The 17,092-nt window shown below is 44.9% G+C and overlaps 1 protein-coding gene and 1 long non-coding RNA gene across 8 annotated transcripts; one reads left to right on the forward strand and one right to left on the reverse strand.

Annotated features, from left to right (window-relative positions):
• Window positions 1-151: 151 nt before the first annotated feature.
• Window positions 152-13,639, forward strand: LOC109530028 (histone acetyltransferase KAT7-like). 6 transcript variants are annotated; one of them, XM_019893525.1, is made up of 17 exons: window positions 152-318; window positions 1,264-1,378; window positions 1,499-1,590; window positions 1,699-1,843; window positions 2,645-2,818; window positions 4,878-5,159; window positions 5,257-5,339; window positions 5,826-5,912; window positions 6,796-6,894; window positions 6,965-7,075; window positions 8,392-8,583; window positions 9,462-9,551; window positions 10,101-10,241; window positions 10,501-10,594; window positions 10,684-10,830; window positions 11,872-11,978; window positions 12,182-13,639. In XM_019893525.1, exons 3-17 carry the CDS (start codon window positions 1,564-1,566, stop codon window positions 12,278-12,280), a joined length of 1,878 nt encoding a protein of 625 aa, XP_019749084.1. In that variant the 5' UTR covers window positions 152-318; window positions 1,264-1,378; window positions 1,499-1,563; the 3' UTR covers window positions 12,281-13,639. The 6 variants fall into 6 exon arrangements, with proteins under 6 accessions (XP_019749084.1, XP_019749089.1, XP_019749088.1 ...); XM_019893530.1 differs by having other exon boundaries at window positions 10,555-10,594; XM_019893529.1 differs by having other exon boundaries at window positions 6,965-7,054.
• Window positions 3,667-14,926, reverse strand: LOC109530034 (uncharacterized). 2 transcript variants are annotated; one of them, XR_002170940.1, is made up of 4 exons: window positions 14,415-14,926; window positions 11,844-11,944; window positions 4,423-4,479; window positions 3,667-4,326 (listed from the first exon to the last, which is right to left on the reverse strand). It is a non-coding gene; the product is annotated as an uncharacterized LOC109530034 (long non-coding RNA). The 2 variants fall into 2 exon arrangements; XR_002170941.1 differs by having other exon boundaries at window positions 11,825-11,944.
• Window positions 14,927-17,092: the final 2,166 nt, after the last annotated feature.

Genomic DNA, 17,092 nt, shown 5'->3' on the forward strand with positions numbered 1-17,092 from the left:
TAAAGAAATTATAATACAGTCGTGCATGGAGTTGAACTCTACGTGAATGCAATGAAACATGATTTTACAGACCCAATGGACGATTAAAAGCCCGTATTATGGTTTCGAGACGGAAAGGTTTTGTCAACGTACCGCGCATGCGCCCTGAGAGGAAAAGCAGAAATAGTGAATGATACGCGGTTTTCAGCTGACTTGGCTCGTAGTGCAAACGGGAGCTTGGTTGCTTTCCAATATTGATGGGATTTGACATAAAATGCTATCGGTGCACTGATTAATAAAAAAACGACACGCCATTCTGGGAAAATGCCCCGGAGAAAGGTAAGGCATTTCTTTGCTGCAAAGAAAAGCCTTTAGAACAGATTGCAAGCTGGCTCCCATAACGTCATCGATTACGTTATCCCATTTAGGATGCAAACTGAAGCTGTGTGCAGTGACCAGTGAAATTAAACAACACACATTTAGTAGCTGTTAATGTGCTTTGAGTACACTTTGAGATCTCGTTATTGGTTAATTCATAGGAGCTGCTCTAATTTGCTCATCGCTTTCGCAAATTTTTATTTCCCGGTTAGTTAAATTTGTTGCTGTGTTTCTCGTAAAAAGGCCGTTCGCCTTTCGACCTGTTATTTACGCGAGTGCGTTGATGCTGACCTCTGCTGCCGCTAATACGACAACTTCACGTTTGGTCGGAAGGAACAGACTGTTTTTTCTGTTGAGGATGGTGCGACCCGACCGTACCAAAACAACGCAGTGATTGGTCAGAATCCCGAATCGCGTTGTGCTCATTGGTTCGGCTTTAGAGAGCACCGCCTCTTCTCTCTTCTCATTGGTCATATGCAAATGTGCTGGGCTTCCTTGTTATGAAGTGTCAAAAAAGTGTGCGTCAGAAGCGCTTTCGTGTTGAGTGACGTTTCCTGGGTAATTGGTCAAAGAACATATGATTGTTTAGTAATCATTTTAATCATTCTTTGAATCAATAAATATCTCAACAACATAGAATTAACCGGTCACATTATTAGGTACAACCACTCAATCTAACAAGAGTCGTACCAAGATTCTGTTACACATTTCTTGTTGTACACGAGGTAATATTGTGTAATAATGCTCAGTTTGGATTGACACTGTCGAAGAGGTATTCATTTAATTGCTTCTACGAATAGTTGAAGTTAGCAGTGGTGGAATGGACTAATATAATGGCATTATTGTACCGCATGTAACATCGTTATTATTAGAGTAAAAATTCACATTTCGCTTATTGTTTTTTAGAGCGGATGGAATCTAGGGAACGTGATCTCAACACATCGGTCCCGCTACCCCAACCCCCACCTTGTGCTTGGTTTTGAGTGACACTTCATCCTCCATTACAGCGTCGCCCAGAATTGTCAGTTTCGGCAGCTTGCATTTTCGATAAATGATGCTTGTTTTAACAAAGTGGCACATGTTATTAGGATCACTCCTATCATCTGATTTGAGCTGTTCAATATCCGTCTTTGGTGATTAGGTAAATGTGATTATTGACAACTTTATCGCGTGGAGATGTGGAGGATATGATGCTCCTCCCCGAGGATGGGATCTTTGTTGGATTATCCGATGGTAAAGATATATCTATAAAAAGTATAATTTTTAAAAAAACACGCCGAAGTCTGTCGTTTTTTTCCACTTTCAGCCAGGACACTCATTACAGTTGTGTTTTTCGCGCAGAGGACCACAGGCAGCAGCTCGGACGGGACAGAGGACTCGGATTTCTCCGCCGACCTCGAGCTCGCCGAAGCGGTCGGGAGCGCGCAACGACGTAATAGCGCGCGCCCGACTCGCACGTCCCTCCGTCTCAGCCGAAGCACAAGAGGTGCAATATGTTTGCAAGATTTTTTTTTTTTTTTTTTTACTATGTAGTCACAAAATTGCTTTGGGGTTCAGTCGTAAGATTTAAGTCTTTCAATTGCAAATAAAATGTCCATGCATTTTAATAATTTAAAATTGAACATAGATTGGCCGATAAAGTTGATCTCTTAAATTTAGGGCCGAGAAGGTTTTCGTGCCAATCCTGTATTTCCTGTAATTATGACATTAGCACAGCGTTAGTAGGTCGGTTATTGATAGACCTTGCCAGCCGCAGGAAGGGGAACTGCGTTCTAAACTGAGGAGCCCAAGTAGTGCTGTTCTATGCATACAACAGTATTTTTACGCCAAAGTAATCTTTTACCTCTACTTATGTGGCTGGGAATTGTAACCAATGCATTTATTATCGAGAGCATTTTGATGTTTGTCAGTCCTTGACAAGTTCAATCTTGCATGCATGCACTTGTGTTGATTAATGTGCACTGTCCCAATGAAATAAATAGATAAATAAATAAATATCAATAAATGTACTGCACAAGCCACGCCTACCAAACAACCACTACTTCTCCAATTTTGTTTGCTTCGTTTTGACGAAATGAAATATAGATCACTTCCATGTTTTGTCTGAACACTCATACAAAAGTCAAAGTAAAGCTACATCAGTAAGCTGGAGGGATATGCGATTATTGCGATCGTACTTTGTAGTATTGTAGAATTTCCTGAGCATGATCATTTTTGAAAAGACGGTTTGATGTATTTAAAACATGATGACGATTTACGTGAACATTTGTTCTCATCCCTCTTCCAGAAAACTCCGGCGCCGCACGAAGCGGTTCTCCCGCGCCAGTGGAGACGGCAGCCTCCGCGTGTTCCTCCAGACGCAGGAGCACGCGGAGCCAACAGGGGGCGACAAACGCCACAGCAAAAAAATACCCACTGCGGCAGGGCAGGTTATCCGGCTCAGATAGCGAGGTTCATCATGGTGAGCGTCAACATAAAACCGTCTGCCGTTCATTTCTCACATACACAGGACGCTTTGGAAATGATCCACTTGTCGAAGACACACGGCAAACGCTCGTCAAGTTCACCGCGTTAATGGCAACATGAAGGTCGAATCGACCAAGGGGGAAAAGGGGATGAGGGATAGTTATGAGTCGTTATTTTTCAAACAAAAACCGTTTGAAAAAGAGAAAGGAGCATCATGCTAAAGGAAAGACTAAGGGCTGCTGGTAATAGAAGTTGAAAATGAGGAACCATGGCTGAATGGCGAGGACGAGTATCATGCAGTAATTGTAGCATGCTGTGAGTTCAGTCTGTGATCACAGCATGTTCCTGACATAGAAAAAAAAAAAGATGAATATGTCATCGTGAATATTTTGTCTCTCTATTTTGTCCTGTGATGAATGACTCAACTAAAAATGTATCTAAAATTCTTTTCACTTGCTGGAATTTGACATTCTACATACGTGACTGTGTTTCTTCCAGAGGAAATGACGTATTTTTGTGAAATCTCTATGAAATCTGCACAGTCATACATTTTCGAAATTAATTTCAAATCCATTTGTTGTAGTCATGCAAAATCACTGAAACTGTCACTGTAAAAATATTTTGAGACAGAGTGCACGCATATGTGTTTTATGGCCCGGGCAACGTTTTAAATTGCACAGTAGAAACTGGTACGTATGATTAAGAACAATACCTCACAACTGTCATAAAATGCAGCAGTCGATCAAGTGAATAGGTCACATTTTGTGCCGAGTTGTGCGTTCATCAGACGCGAGTGCCCTCGCTGAGTTATTCAAAGGATTTTATTTAAATTTTATTTTTTACTTTACTTGAGGGTGCGGGGGGGGTTCATGGGAAATGCAATGGGTTTTTGAAGAAATTTGTGGTTTAAAAAAATCCCGCCAATCCCCACATGCATTTCAATGCAATTATATGCATGATTTTCGCTATTGGCGGGCCAGTCCAGTCCTTCTCCTCATTGGAGAGGAAATGACTGAAAGACAGCACTGTGTTGGTTTTGAGACAAGTCTGATTGGACACCATTAATCGCCTCCAATGGAATCCGTGCTCTGTATTAAATATAAAATGAAAGATTAACCCCGCCATTGGATGTGTATATACAACTTTTTAAGAAACCTGTTTGGAATAGTAATGGAAAGTGTCACCCCTGGCTTCTTCTCAGTAAAATGAGTTTGATATACTGTGTCTTTTAGCACTGCAGGTTTCTAGTGCCAAAACCCCCCGCCCCAAAAAAAAAAAAAAGCTTTTTTAATGGGTGAGTCCAATGTGACTGGAGAGGTCGGCGAGAACAAGGACCACAGTGTGTTCTTTCATTTGCTGGCCAAGGTCTCAGAGCTCTGCACCACATGCGCACTCACATCAGTCTTGACTGTAGGATTCCTCTGCTTGGTCTCAGCGGTGTGAAGTGCATCCTTATGCGGGGTGCCAGTGAATTATTAGCTTCGTTGACTGGGGCTTCTCGACCTTGGAATTAGAGAAAGAACAAAATAATGAGACCTCGAAAACCTTTACTGAAGTCGTGTGCTAATGTAAAAACATGGGAGGCTAACTTTAGCTTACCGTGTCGCCTCCTGCACTGGACACTGCGTCGTCCAATTGCAGTCTTCTCTCCAAGATCTATGCAAAGATTTTTTTTTCTTTAATTACAATTTAGGTTGAGGAAAAACATGGGCAAGGGCAACTTTTTAGAATGCTATTCTGATAACGTGGAGTCCAGGTTTAGAACATACCGTTGCGAAATCACCATTTGTTGTGTTTGTACTTCAAGATATACAAATATTACTTTGGCGCCTTGTGACATCTTGGTGCCAAGGAGCTGTGTTGAGGTGAACTGAGGTGTTCCATGTAGACAAAACTAGTGCTTTGATGCTCTCCTTGGGTGTCCCAGAGACAATTCGGAACCCTTTTCGGTGGCGGTCAATTATTTACAGATTTTCGCAATTCAAGGCAGGGCGAGGTTCCTCTCCCTGGCGACACGCAGTAACCATTTCGATTTGCCTCCGTCGTCTCCGTAGGCTTGAAGCAGGCAGCGGACCACGACGAGACCCCTCCCCGCACGCCGACCGGCAATGCCCCATCTTCGGAGTCGGACATTGAGACGCCCAGCCCTGGGAATGACCTGGTCTCTCGCGGAAATGATGTCGTCGTTTCTCAAGAGGAGGATGAGAGATTGGCAAAGGAGCTGTCGCTCAAAGAGGCCGCCGCTCACGACCTCTCTCACAGGCCCAAACGGCGGCGGTTTCACGAGAGCTACAACTTCAACATGAAGTGTCCCACGCCTGGATGCAATTCACTGGGTAACACATTGATTATTTGAATGCGATCACGTCCACAGGCTGTGCTCCTGCGTCGCGACGACAAGGGCTTTTGACCACCTTCTCTCACCCGGTCTAGGTCACCTGACAGGGAGACACGAGAGACATTTCTCCATATCAGGGTGTCCTCTATATCACAACCTGTCATCCGATGAATGCAAGGTATTTGCACGCACGCAACTATCTTACCACGCGAGTGAAGCTCTGCCGGTGCAAAGGCAATTTTGTGACGTTTTTCTGACAACTGGCGATATCAAAAAGTACGTTTTGTTTTTCCTCCATCAGACAGAGTGTCTTGTCAAATTACACGACTCACATAAAGGTAGGGATATTTGGCTTTCGGGTGAAATTGATGGAAAATATATAGATCATGAAAGTAGGACATTTAGAACGCACTGGTGATGTCATCGCAAACAATTCATTGAGACAAAAGTTAACAACAACCATGCACCTGTGATCGGTCAAAGCAACCAGCCACTGGCGAACATGTCACCAGTGGAAGAAAAACGGAGAGGAGCCAACAGGGGGTCACATTCAAAGTGTCAGGCTTCAAAGCCTCCTGGAACGCATAAGGGGGAGAGAGCAAGGTTTGGTGCTGCGGGGCTGACTGTCACTTGTTGTCATCGCACCGTGTTGATGTTTTGTCAGGGCAAGGTGTCAACTCGCGAGAAACAGGCCGACGAAAGGACGCTGTCTCACCGTCAGGATGAGAATAGACATTCTGCGAGAAACCAGGTAAGGGGCCGGCTGAAAAGTCATCTCCCAATTCTTCGGTCACATTCTTTTTTTTTTTTTTTTTTTAATGCTCAAATGAGATGCGATATGAGCAAGCATTAAATAATCATCCAGTCCGAAAGTCAAATTTAATAAAGGCTGTGGAGATCACACGGCGCGGGAAGCTATTGCGTATTTCACTGGACATTCTACTCGGAAGCAGCTGCTCACACTCCACCAGCGGAAGCCTCATAACATTTTTCCTTCCTGAGGCAAGAGCGGACCATTTATTGTTCTGTCAGGGACATTGCACCTCGCGGTGATAAACTAATGAACTGTGCTCGTCGCCTCATCAGATAGTTAAGAAAGTAGACTTTTGTTTTTGTGGCGTCGTCGAGACAACAAGCGAATCTTGTCTGGTGAGAGCAGCAGTAAGAAAGAACGTCATGATTGTTTTGTTTCTCCTGGGTGCCTTCAGCAGTCAATTCCCATTGGATTGCTAATGCTAATCAACAGAGGTAAAGCTTTTTTTTTTCTGCACAATAAATGAAAAAAAAAACATGTAGGCTTATCCTTCATGTTGTCTCCTCAAACGACCCCGCCTTCGTCACGTCCCGGCTGGATTACCGTCTTGCACTCTACTTAGGGGTAACCTCCATCAAGCGTCTCCAGTTGGACCAGAATGCTGCTGCTCGCCTCTTGACTGAGCATATAACTCCTCTCTGCTACTTTTTTTTAAATTCAGCAGCCAATTAAACGGTGATCAATTTTTTTTCTGCCCAAAAAAACGGCATCGCTATCAGCCTAAAAAAAAAAAAACATTATCGTTTGGGCCTTCGATCTGAGCATCCAGGACATGTTGAGACCTGCCGTGAGCTGCTCCTAACCGTGGGTGATGTGTCAGACCCCAACAGAACGTCAGCTGCGCTACAAGGAGAAGGTGACGGATCTGAGAAAGAAGAGGAACGCTGGGCTCAATAAGGAGGAGAAGGACAAGTACATGGTTTGTGGATGAGAAATTTGAACAAGCGCGCGTGTTTGGGAGCATCCTAACGCTCGCCTCAACTGCTCAGGATCACCGTCAGAGCCACGGGATGAGTCGGGAGCCCCTGCTGGAGAACATCACCAGCGACTATGACCTGGACCTGTTCAGGAAAGCGCAGGCACGTGCCTCGGAGGACCTTGTAAGAGAGAGAACTCATCATCACCCTCCTCTTTTCTCTCCTCTCTTTGTGTGTGCGCGTGTTTTTTTTTTTGGACTCCCCTCCGCCCTCCCTCTCATCTGCCCTTTCCTGCCTTCTTCCTCTTCTTCTCACTTCGCCCTCCTCTGCGGCCTCAGGAGGGGTCGGAAATATATTTGCTAGATGCAATAATCCCTTTCGTTTTTTTTCTGCATCTTGTCGTTTCTCCCTGCGTCTTATTCCATTGAGAACCATTCAGAAGTCACACGATGTTGTTTTGACCCTTAAATGGCTCCCGATTTCCAAAGGCAAACTGACATTAAATATGAATGTGTCGATCGGGGCCTCCGTGGACACCTCCTAGTGTTGTGTCATCACAGTAATAGCCTTAATTAGCGGTTCATTCATGTTGCGTAATCAAATCTAGCACATAAAACCTCTCGGTTCCCCACACGTACACTCGGTTCTTAAAAACGAATATAAGGATTGGATCTTGTTTGCTTCCTTTCATTCATTTTTTTCTGGCATTTTCTTATGACGAATGATGATTTACAGCGGCAAGAGGACACTTGGTGTACACGGAGTAGTTCCGATGTTCCGGGCAGGAGCTAAGAGAGGGACGGTGGGGCGAGGCCGTTTCAAGATTTGAAAAGAAATAATAAAAGAACTCTAAAAAGGGACCCAGTGAAGGGATGCCGGAGTAGGAGTGATGTGCTCCCTCTTACGAGTACCGGTAAAGAGGCGAGCAGCAGCATTCTGGAGCAACTGGAGACGCTTGATGGAGGATTGGCTAACTCCAAAGTCAAGTGCATTGCAGTCATCCAGCCGGGATGTGACGAAGGCACAAATTCATGTTTCAAAGTGCTCACCAGAGAAAGGAGAGGCTTGACTTTAGCCGGCTGCCAAGATGAAAGAAGCCCGATTTGTCAACGGCGCCAATTACCAACAATGATTAACAAGGAAGGAAACAACCTCATTTTGCAACACTTGAGCAAGTGTTTCGATTTTCACCGCTACAGCATTCCTCGGAAATTCCCCGTCACTCTCAACTTGCGTCACGAGACGAGACAATTCCAGCGGACGGCGTTTTCAAGTCTCTATTTGGAAGCCGTACACATCTGCATCCTTCTTCATTGTGTCGCCGGGCGTTCTTTATGCCCGCACTTCTCATCTCCGCTGACTAACAGAGAGTTCTTTTCCATTCTCCCTTTTCTTATTCCTCTTCTGTCACGGCAACCTATTTCCCCGTTCTCTCCTCTTGTCATTTCCTTTCACGACCCATCTTCATCCTCATCATCCTCTTACCCTGGTCATTACAGGAGAAGCTTCGTCTGGCCGGCCAGGTGTCGGAGGGGAGCAACATGATTAAAATCATTGTGTTCGGACGCTACGAATTGGACACGTGGTACCACTCGCCCTACCCGGAGGAATACGCTCGCCTCGGGAGGCTGTACATGTGCGAATTCTGCCTCAAGTATATGAAGAGCCAGACCATCTTGCGCAGGCACATGGTACGACTCCTTTTATCTCCATCCAGCCATCCATTCCCCCCCACCCCCCCCCGGCCCCCAAATAAAAATACTAAAAAGGACGGGAGGGTGTACTGCAATAGAACTTTCCCTCTATTCAAAGATACAAAGAAACCATCCACCCATCCATCCATTTTCTAATCCGCTGATCCTCACGAGGGTCGCGGGCGTGCCGGAGTCTATCCCGGCTGTCTTCGGGCAGTCGGCGGGGGACACCCTCAGCCGGTTGTACTGCGCTGTCCGTCGTCAATAAAGAGCATTCCATTTTAGGGGCAAAAATAATTTCCTCCACTTTGTGCTGATCGATGAAGGCATCACATCCTCAACAAAGTGTTTGAAAACGGGGTCCCTTCACTACACTTCTTGGGGTGGTGAACGAGGAGCTGAGATTCAGCTGCCGTTTAGTGCAGAGCTGGATATACTCTGTGAGAGAGAGAGGGCTGTCGGCCACCCCAAAAGCTTGGAAAAATCCTCGAGCGTTTGCCTTGGCACTGATGAAAAGGACTGGCCAATGCAAACGATCGAGAATTGCTTTCTTGACTGACTTCAGCGCGTTTCAAAAAGTTGAAGGAGTGGCCCTTTGCGGCCCTCCAACCAACGTTTGGACACCCCATGGCCCAGAATCTGCACATATCTGATCTGAGACGGACAGATCAGCTGTCCCTTGTCGAGGCCAGCTTGACGTCACTGGAATCCCCCGATCAGTCTTCGCATCCGAATGGGTGCTTGCCTTCTGATCATCTCAACCCTCAAGTCAAGCTATTGTTTCATTTTTCGATTTTGCAGACCTTGGTTAGAAATTTGTTTGAAGGGTGATAGAAGACAGACTAGACCGTGATTGTCTCTCCTTTTCACGTCAGGCCAAATGTGTTTGGAAGCATCCTCCGGGTGATGAAATCTACCGAAAAGGCAACATTTCAGTTTTTGAGGTCGATGGCAAGAAGAACAAGGTAGGAAAGCCCAACACAGCCCCTCAAACACGTCCAAGAATGAAATCTGGAACACTACCCTCATTTTTGTTTGTTAGTTTGTTTGGAGCAGCCTATGTCAAACCTGAGAAAAAAGAGAAATGTCAAATCAGCATATCACAGTTGAGACATACAAAGTACCGGCGAAGAAGGCGGCAAATGTAATGGTTCACTTATATGGAGCCCGAGACGTGTGACATTTTGGGGTGGGGGGGTGGGGGGGGGCGACTACTTTGTACGCACAAACTACTATTAAGGTCATTGAATAAGCCTGGAATCTAAAACACAGCTATTGGAAACAAGAATTTTTAAATGTTGAGGTTTACAAAAAAAAAAAAAAAAAACGTGTTCTGATGATCAAAATAATGACGACAATGATAAATAGTCGTGATATTGTCTCATATAATATGTTATGAATGTGTCCAAATGCGTTCGATTGTATTCCAAACATTCTTCAATTGCGTCATCCAACATGAGTCGGAATCTTGAGTTCTCCACATGGATTTGATAACGGCACAATTTTTTCGGCAGATTTTCTGTCAGAACCTGTGCCTGCTGGCCAAACTCTTTCTGGACCACAAGACTTTGTATTACGACGTGGAGCCGTTCCTCTTCTACGTGATGACGGAGCTGGACAACACAGGCTGCCATCTGGTCGGCTATTTCTCCAAGGTCAAGTCCCTTTTCCTTTCGACGTTTTGGCTCGGGGCTCCGGGGGAGTGCGTTTTCTTTGCTCCGGGACTTCGCTACAGTTACCCATCGTTGACTCCTTTGTGTAAATTTTACAACGAAACTAAGCCCAGGCAAGAGGAGTCCGGGGCCACAAAAGTGGGCGGAGCCCGCGTTACCGCGCAAATCCGGCGCACTTCTCATGCTCATCCCGCTCTTGCGTATTGTTGCCATATTGAAGTGTCTGTCTGTGTTTGTGTAGGAAAAAAACTCTTTCCTAAATTACAATGTGTCCTGTATCCTCACCATGCCACAGTACATGAGGCAGGGCTATGGCAAGATGCTCATCGACTTCAGTAAGTTGGAACCAACCTCTTGCTTTGCGTGCGTGACGACAACACTCCCATTGTAGCATGTTACACTCTCTTCCTCCTTGTCCTTCAAGGTTACTTGTTGTCAAAGGTGGAAGAGAAAGTGGGCTCGCCGGAGCGACCGCTATCCGACCTGGGCCTCATCAGCTATCGCAGTTACTGGAAGGAGGTGCTGCTGCGCTACCTCAATAATTTCCAAGGGAAAGAGATCTCCATTAAAGGTCAGAAGCGGGTCCAAGTATAGACGCATCTCGTCAAAATCAACCGGCAATTGTGACTGAAATAATCGCTTTTGGGGGGAAAAAAATAAACATGTTTTGAGAGCCGGAATATCAAAAATAGCATTTTCTAAAATTGATTGCGAAGTTCTAGCCGCGCGCGCCTCGCACGGACGGCGGGGTGGAGAGCGAGTGACAAAGAGGGCGGCTCGGTAACTCGCCGTCGCCAAGCCAAGCAAGCAAGAAAAAAAAAAAAAATACAAAGCATAAGACGGACTGCCAGTTCAATCTTGCTGAAGGCATCAACGTTTCTACCGACCCGGCACGCTGCGGTGTTGGCTGGAGGAGGGATTTCCTTGGTCTTTCCTTCGTCACGACTCTTTATGAAAGCTGCTTGAGTCAAATGCACGGCACGCTCTGTGCCTTCCGACTTTTCGCCCTAGAAAAGGTTACGCCTTCTGGAGCCGTCATTTTCCGCCGCAAACCAATTTCACGCGAAGAAGCAAGCGCCAAGTTCTCGGCCGTCATCTGAAATAACGCGGGGCACAGCATTTCTCAGAAATGACACTCGGTGACTCGGAGCGGCAAATTTGGACCTCACACTTGTCGCGGCGCTGTCCGAACGCAACATCGGTAGCTCGCTTGACTGGTGCCAAGTGCAGCAATTTTTCCTCACAGTGGTGTCTTTTCTTCCAAACGGCTTCTGGAGCATGTCAGTGGCAGCGCGATCATTCGTCGGTGTTCATTGTTTCTTCCGCTTTTTTGCGTTACGGCTCATTTCTAAAGACATCACAATCATGACGGGCGGCGGCGGGGTGGACGCACACGGGCCTCACAGTGCAGACATGCAAAAACGAAAACAATGACTATGGATTGAAAATGAACACAACTCATCTTTTTTTTTTAAATAAATAATCCCTTTTGTCAAGTTTGCACAAGCACTCCCCACAACCCGAAAGGCCACTTCCTTGATTGCGTTTTAAAATCACACGCTGACCTTGAATCTTTCCGCTGACCTTGAATCTTTCCTCTTTGGACTGTTAGAGATCAGCCAGGAGACGGCGGTGAACCCAGTGGACATTGTCAGCACGCTGCAGTCCCTCCAGATGCTCAAATACTGGAAGGGGAAACACTTGGTTTTAAAACGACAGGTAAGAATGATCCCTCTGGTTGCTTGAATATGACACGGCTGACATTTTTCGGAGTTTGGTCCTGTTACCCGAGCCCCCTGAGCAACCGTGATGTCATTTGCCTTGCGTCTTTATCCAGTGTCCAAACTTGGATGAGTTTGCAATGAAGCAATAAAATGATGACGCCTCGAGAGCAAGCGTAACCGGACGTCCCTTTGTTGTAGGACCTTATCGATGACTGGAAAGCCAAGGAGCGCAAACGCGGTCACGGCAAGACCATCGACCCCACGGCCTTGAAGTGGACGCCGCCGAAAGGGACGTAGAGGAGCATCTTTACACACCCCCACTCAAAAAAACGGTCACATCCTCTCCAGCGACTCCGGCAAGCACACACGCAACATCGTCGCACTCGCGTCGCCGTTTAGAAACGCTTCCGGCGTCTGTTTCCCAAATCACGTCATTGTTTTGGTTCTCGCACTCATCACTCCACTTCCAACAAAGCTTCCGTTGGTTGCCTCTTTGGCTTCCGTTCATCATGGTCCCAGATGAAGCTCTCGGGTGTCCTCCCTTGAATGATTGTCAGCCTGAATAAGAACGGCGGAGAAAATGTAGCATGCGGTCATGTCGGGCGGGCGTGTGACCAATCACTGCTTATGCCTCAACCTCTTCCTTGCATTCCCCGATTTCTCCGGCATACAATGTGCGCTACTATTGATGAGCTCTTTTCCAAAACGTTGTAAATCTATTTTAGAGAAAAGTCTGTACACAATGAATGGCATGGGGGAGATTTATCTTTTTACTCTTTTGGAGGGTGGGGACGGCGGGATGGTGTTTGCTTTCGTTTTGGAAAAGAGGGCTTCAAGAACTCTTTTGTCAAGACGCCGCAGTGCAGGTTCAAATTGAGAACGTTCTCAATCAGAGTCACCGTAACCTGAAATCAGCCGGACTGAGCTTTGACTGGAAAATACTTGAAAATAATTGAGAGAAAATTCTGCATTTTACGAGTCATGTTTGAAAAGACGAGCGTTCAAAACGGCCAGATTGATGTAAAAAAATAAAATAAAATAAATACACACACACACACACACACACACACACACACAGGAGCTATTCAAATAAATACTTTTTGGAGTTACGTATCAAATGAGTGCATGCCAGGATTTCAAACCTACGACACCTGGAAGCTCTCGCTGCCATCGGCCTTATTTGGACTCGAGTACGTCTTTGATTTCCGAAGGGACCTGCCTTGCTTTGTCTCAGTGTCCTCAATGGGGCGCGTGTGCGAGCTTTTCGCGGTTTCCTGGCAAAGTTCTCAATATTTCATCATTTTCTACCTCTTAGGTTTCACCACTGTAAAAATGTTGAAATATTCCACATTTTGGTCCTGTTTGTTCCTGTGTGAAATATCTTGTTCATCTTTTTGATTCGATTTGTTGAAGGACGTTGTGTTATTTAAGTTTTAAGAATGTGTCGAGTGTAGAATAACAGTGGCGGGATTCTCCCATGTGAATTTGAAATATCGGCGTCAAAATATGTTTAGATTGGGAATTTCATGAACACTACTGCATTGGGAAAAGTCATTCACATTTCTTACCATTTTCCTGTAAAACTGGATTGACACTGCGAGTCCAAGTGCCGTATTCCAAAAGAAAGCCTTTTTTTTTTTCAACTAACATGACTTTGAGTAAAACGCTCCCATGAACAGGGTATTCAGTAATTGAGCTGCATGTTCACGCTGCACCGGTAGATATCCGATACATGTTGGATTTTTATCCGCATTCCAAAGAGGCCTGAGTCCAATCTGAAGATTTGCGATTAGACGTCAATCATATCGCTCTTACACAAATTCGCAGCCTAACACTTTCCTGTTGCTGTCGACGCAAAGAAGATGCAAGCGCAACAACAATTGTTCTTTTCAAAGCTTTTTCAAGGAAGCATTTGGTGTTTTTTTTTGTCTTGATTGGACTGACTGATTCTGGATGGACATGCAGTAGATGTTGGGACAATTTGGAAAGAGTTTTGAAGAGGTTAATGAACAAAACCTCAACCTAGCAGTTAGCAAATTGTCCTAGTTTGGCCTGCCTTAGTTTAGCATCAGACTCGTTTTCAAACGCTCCTTAGAAATAAATGGTTTCGGGATTCGGCCCGAGGGTAATGAGCAAAACGTTGTTCTCATGGAACAAAAAAAAAAAAACCACGTTTGTGCATTATTCTCTGAGTTGCTCCCGGTGCTATCGCTAAATTATCTGAACGTTTAGTGGTACCTTCCATTGTCTTGACATTCCGTATTGCGTCCTCAAATGTTTTTTTTTTACCCCACCGAACATGTAAAAACGATTCTTATTTATGTTGTCACTTAACACAGGGTCAGGCGGCGCGCGAGTTCTCCAAACATCGTGCCTCTCTTAACAAGCGTTGCCAAGGTTGAAATGCTTTTGTAGTCTAAATTGATTTTACCTGTTGGTTTCTGTGCCTCTCAAATGACAAACAATGGCCATGTTTGGTTTTGCAGCTCCGGACCAGCGGCTTCAGAAACCCTTTTTTTTTTTTTTTTTTTTTTTTTGCTTTGGGCATTGACAGATGTCGAGTGTGCTTTTTCATCCGGCACCAGCGACGACATCCCCAATTTCAAAGCAGCGCGCTCCGTTTTCATCGTGACATGCCACGCGGCGGCAGTGAAAGCTAGCTTAGCATCGAACATGTAGCTCGTGGACTTCGGCGTTAGCTTCCGCCTTTCTGCTTCCTCTTCAATAAACTCCTCATGAGGTTTCTGTGGGCTGATGTTTTCCATTTACAGAAGACCATGGCAACACTGCGCACACAAGCGAAGGACTGGCAGAATTTTGAATTCAGGAATTCTATTTTTGAAAGTGGCTATATTTGTGCACTTTAGAAATGAATGCAAGTTACATTGCCAGTTATGCATTTCTTTTTTTTTTGCCACTTGAATTAGAGGTTGCATCCCACTGGTCAACTTTTTTTTTCTCCTCAACATTCTATACACACCGTGATGACTACGTGAAGCATGTTTTTTTTTTTTTAATGTTTGCAAATACATTGGGGGGTGAAGCATTCAAATATAAGAAGCCACCCCTTCCATGCCTTGGCTGACTGTTTTAAGGTTGCTGTCTCGCTGTAAAAATGAACCGTCGCTCCAGTGTGCGGTCAAGAGTGCTCAAAAGCAAGTTTTGATCAGGATGTTTCTGCATCCCGCCGCTCAAAATCATCCCCACCGCATGATGTTGCCACCACCACCACGCGACGATATCGCGCCCCGGTTTGGTATTCACACCAGGGAGTTCGGTCTTTGTCTCATCGGACCCCAAAATGTTGTCTCTTGTGAGAAGTCCCTTTTGACCACCTCCAGGCGGGTTGCCCGGCGCATTTTTCATCGGCAGAGACGATTGCTCGACCGCCTCATTTCTCGGCCACCAAGCCGCAGTATGACAGCAGAGGTGATCCGTCAAAATCGGATGCGCCTGAGCTCCAGTTGGAGCATTGTTGCAAAGGATGGCAATACGTACACATGGAAATAAAATGATGTCTTTGTTGTTGTTTTTCTTAAAATACATTTCCAAGAAAAAACAACAACACTCCCTTGCATCATCATAGGGTGCCATGTAGAATTTTGAGGGAAAAATGGATTTAGTTCATTTCGGGATCAGCAAACTGCAAAAGATGGAAAAGGTGAAACCTAATTTCTGGATAGTTGTCCATGGTCTTGATGGAAGAACACCATTTTAGAAGGAAGAACACAGAACATTCAACATTTTTAACAAATGACCTTTAATTAAGATGGAATGAAAAACAATGCAAACATGTCCGAGGAATATGCGTACGGATGCCACAAGCTTTCGGTACAATGTCCCGGCCGCTAGTCATCATCCAGTCGGTTCACTGAAACCGATGGCAAGAATACATGACAGAAGTCAAAAGAAAATGCGATGTCTCCGCAGATGCCGTATCTCCTCGTTTGCATCTTTAATATGAATAGGAGTTCCACTCTTGCATATCTGGGAAAACACAACGGGAATAGATGGATACTTGTAGGACTTTAATATCAGTAGCAGCAGCTACGAAGTTAACAACAAAAAAAACCACACACGAGGTTTGCAATTCAACCAAATAAAAATCAGCAAGTAAGCAGCAGCGACGAAGGAACAAAAACAAAACAAAAAAAAAAAACACACACGAGGTTTGCAATTCAACCAAATAAAAATCAACTTAACTGAGAATTCCAACATTTCTACCTTCATCTAAATTTCTTCTCCCCATGAGTCCGACAAACATCTCCCCTTTATTTCCTGGGGACGAGAAAGAAAGCAAGAGTTAAAAAAAAAGAGAAGGATGACTCGTAAAAATAAAGCTGAGTAAACAGATTACTTTTCATCTCCAGACTGGTCGGATGGGATAGCTCTGGAAGATCGGAGGCACGCAAATGAGAAGTACAGCGTGTAACATATGGCTACAATAAAACAACAGACTCAAAGGCACTCGGCGTAATCCCCTGGAAGCGCGCTTATTATGACCGTGATTAGATTATGCCTTTGTTTTGTTTTTTTTTGTTTTTTTAATGTGCTTCTTTACCTAAGCTCCTTCCCATCAGGCCGTGGAACTGTTGCGCTTTAGAGCGTTTGATCAGGTCTGCCAGACGGATGGTTAGCCCCCTTTCTAGTGGGTGCTCCTACACACACACACACACACACACACAGAGTGGACAATAGATCAATGAACATGTGATTTGCCAAGTGAACTCGAAATGAACCTAATACAGGTGGATATAAAGATGGCAGTGGAGCTGTCTGGCGCTGAAGCACAGTATCATTGTGTACATGTCTAAAGGATGCAAAAGGCATCCAGAATTCTTCAAAACCCAAGCCAAATTTCTTTTGACCGAAAGGGAAAAAAAAAGTGTAACATCAGTTTCAATTCTTGGACTTTCATGGGCAAATAGGAGACAATTTCGAGCCGGTGAAGAGTTCGATTCCAATATTTTTACCACATTTGTTTTAGCTTTTTGGTTCTCTATGTTGTATCCTACGTCCCTGTTCAAATAAACATTTTTTTTAAATGAAATACAAGGGGAGTCAGTGCATCAAAGTAGCAACAAATGAAATAAGAAAGAGCAATCCAAG

Source organism: Hippocampus comes, unplaced genomic scaffold (assembly GCF_001891065.2).
Source record: "Hippocampus comes isolate QL1 unplaced genomic scaffold, H_comes_QL1_v1.1 scaffold23, whole genome shotgun sequence".
In the NCBI taxonomy this organism is placed as follows: Eukaryota; Metazoa; Chordata; class Actinopteri; order Syngnathiformes; family Syngnathidae; genus Hippocampus; species Hippocampus comes.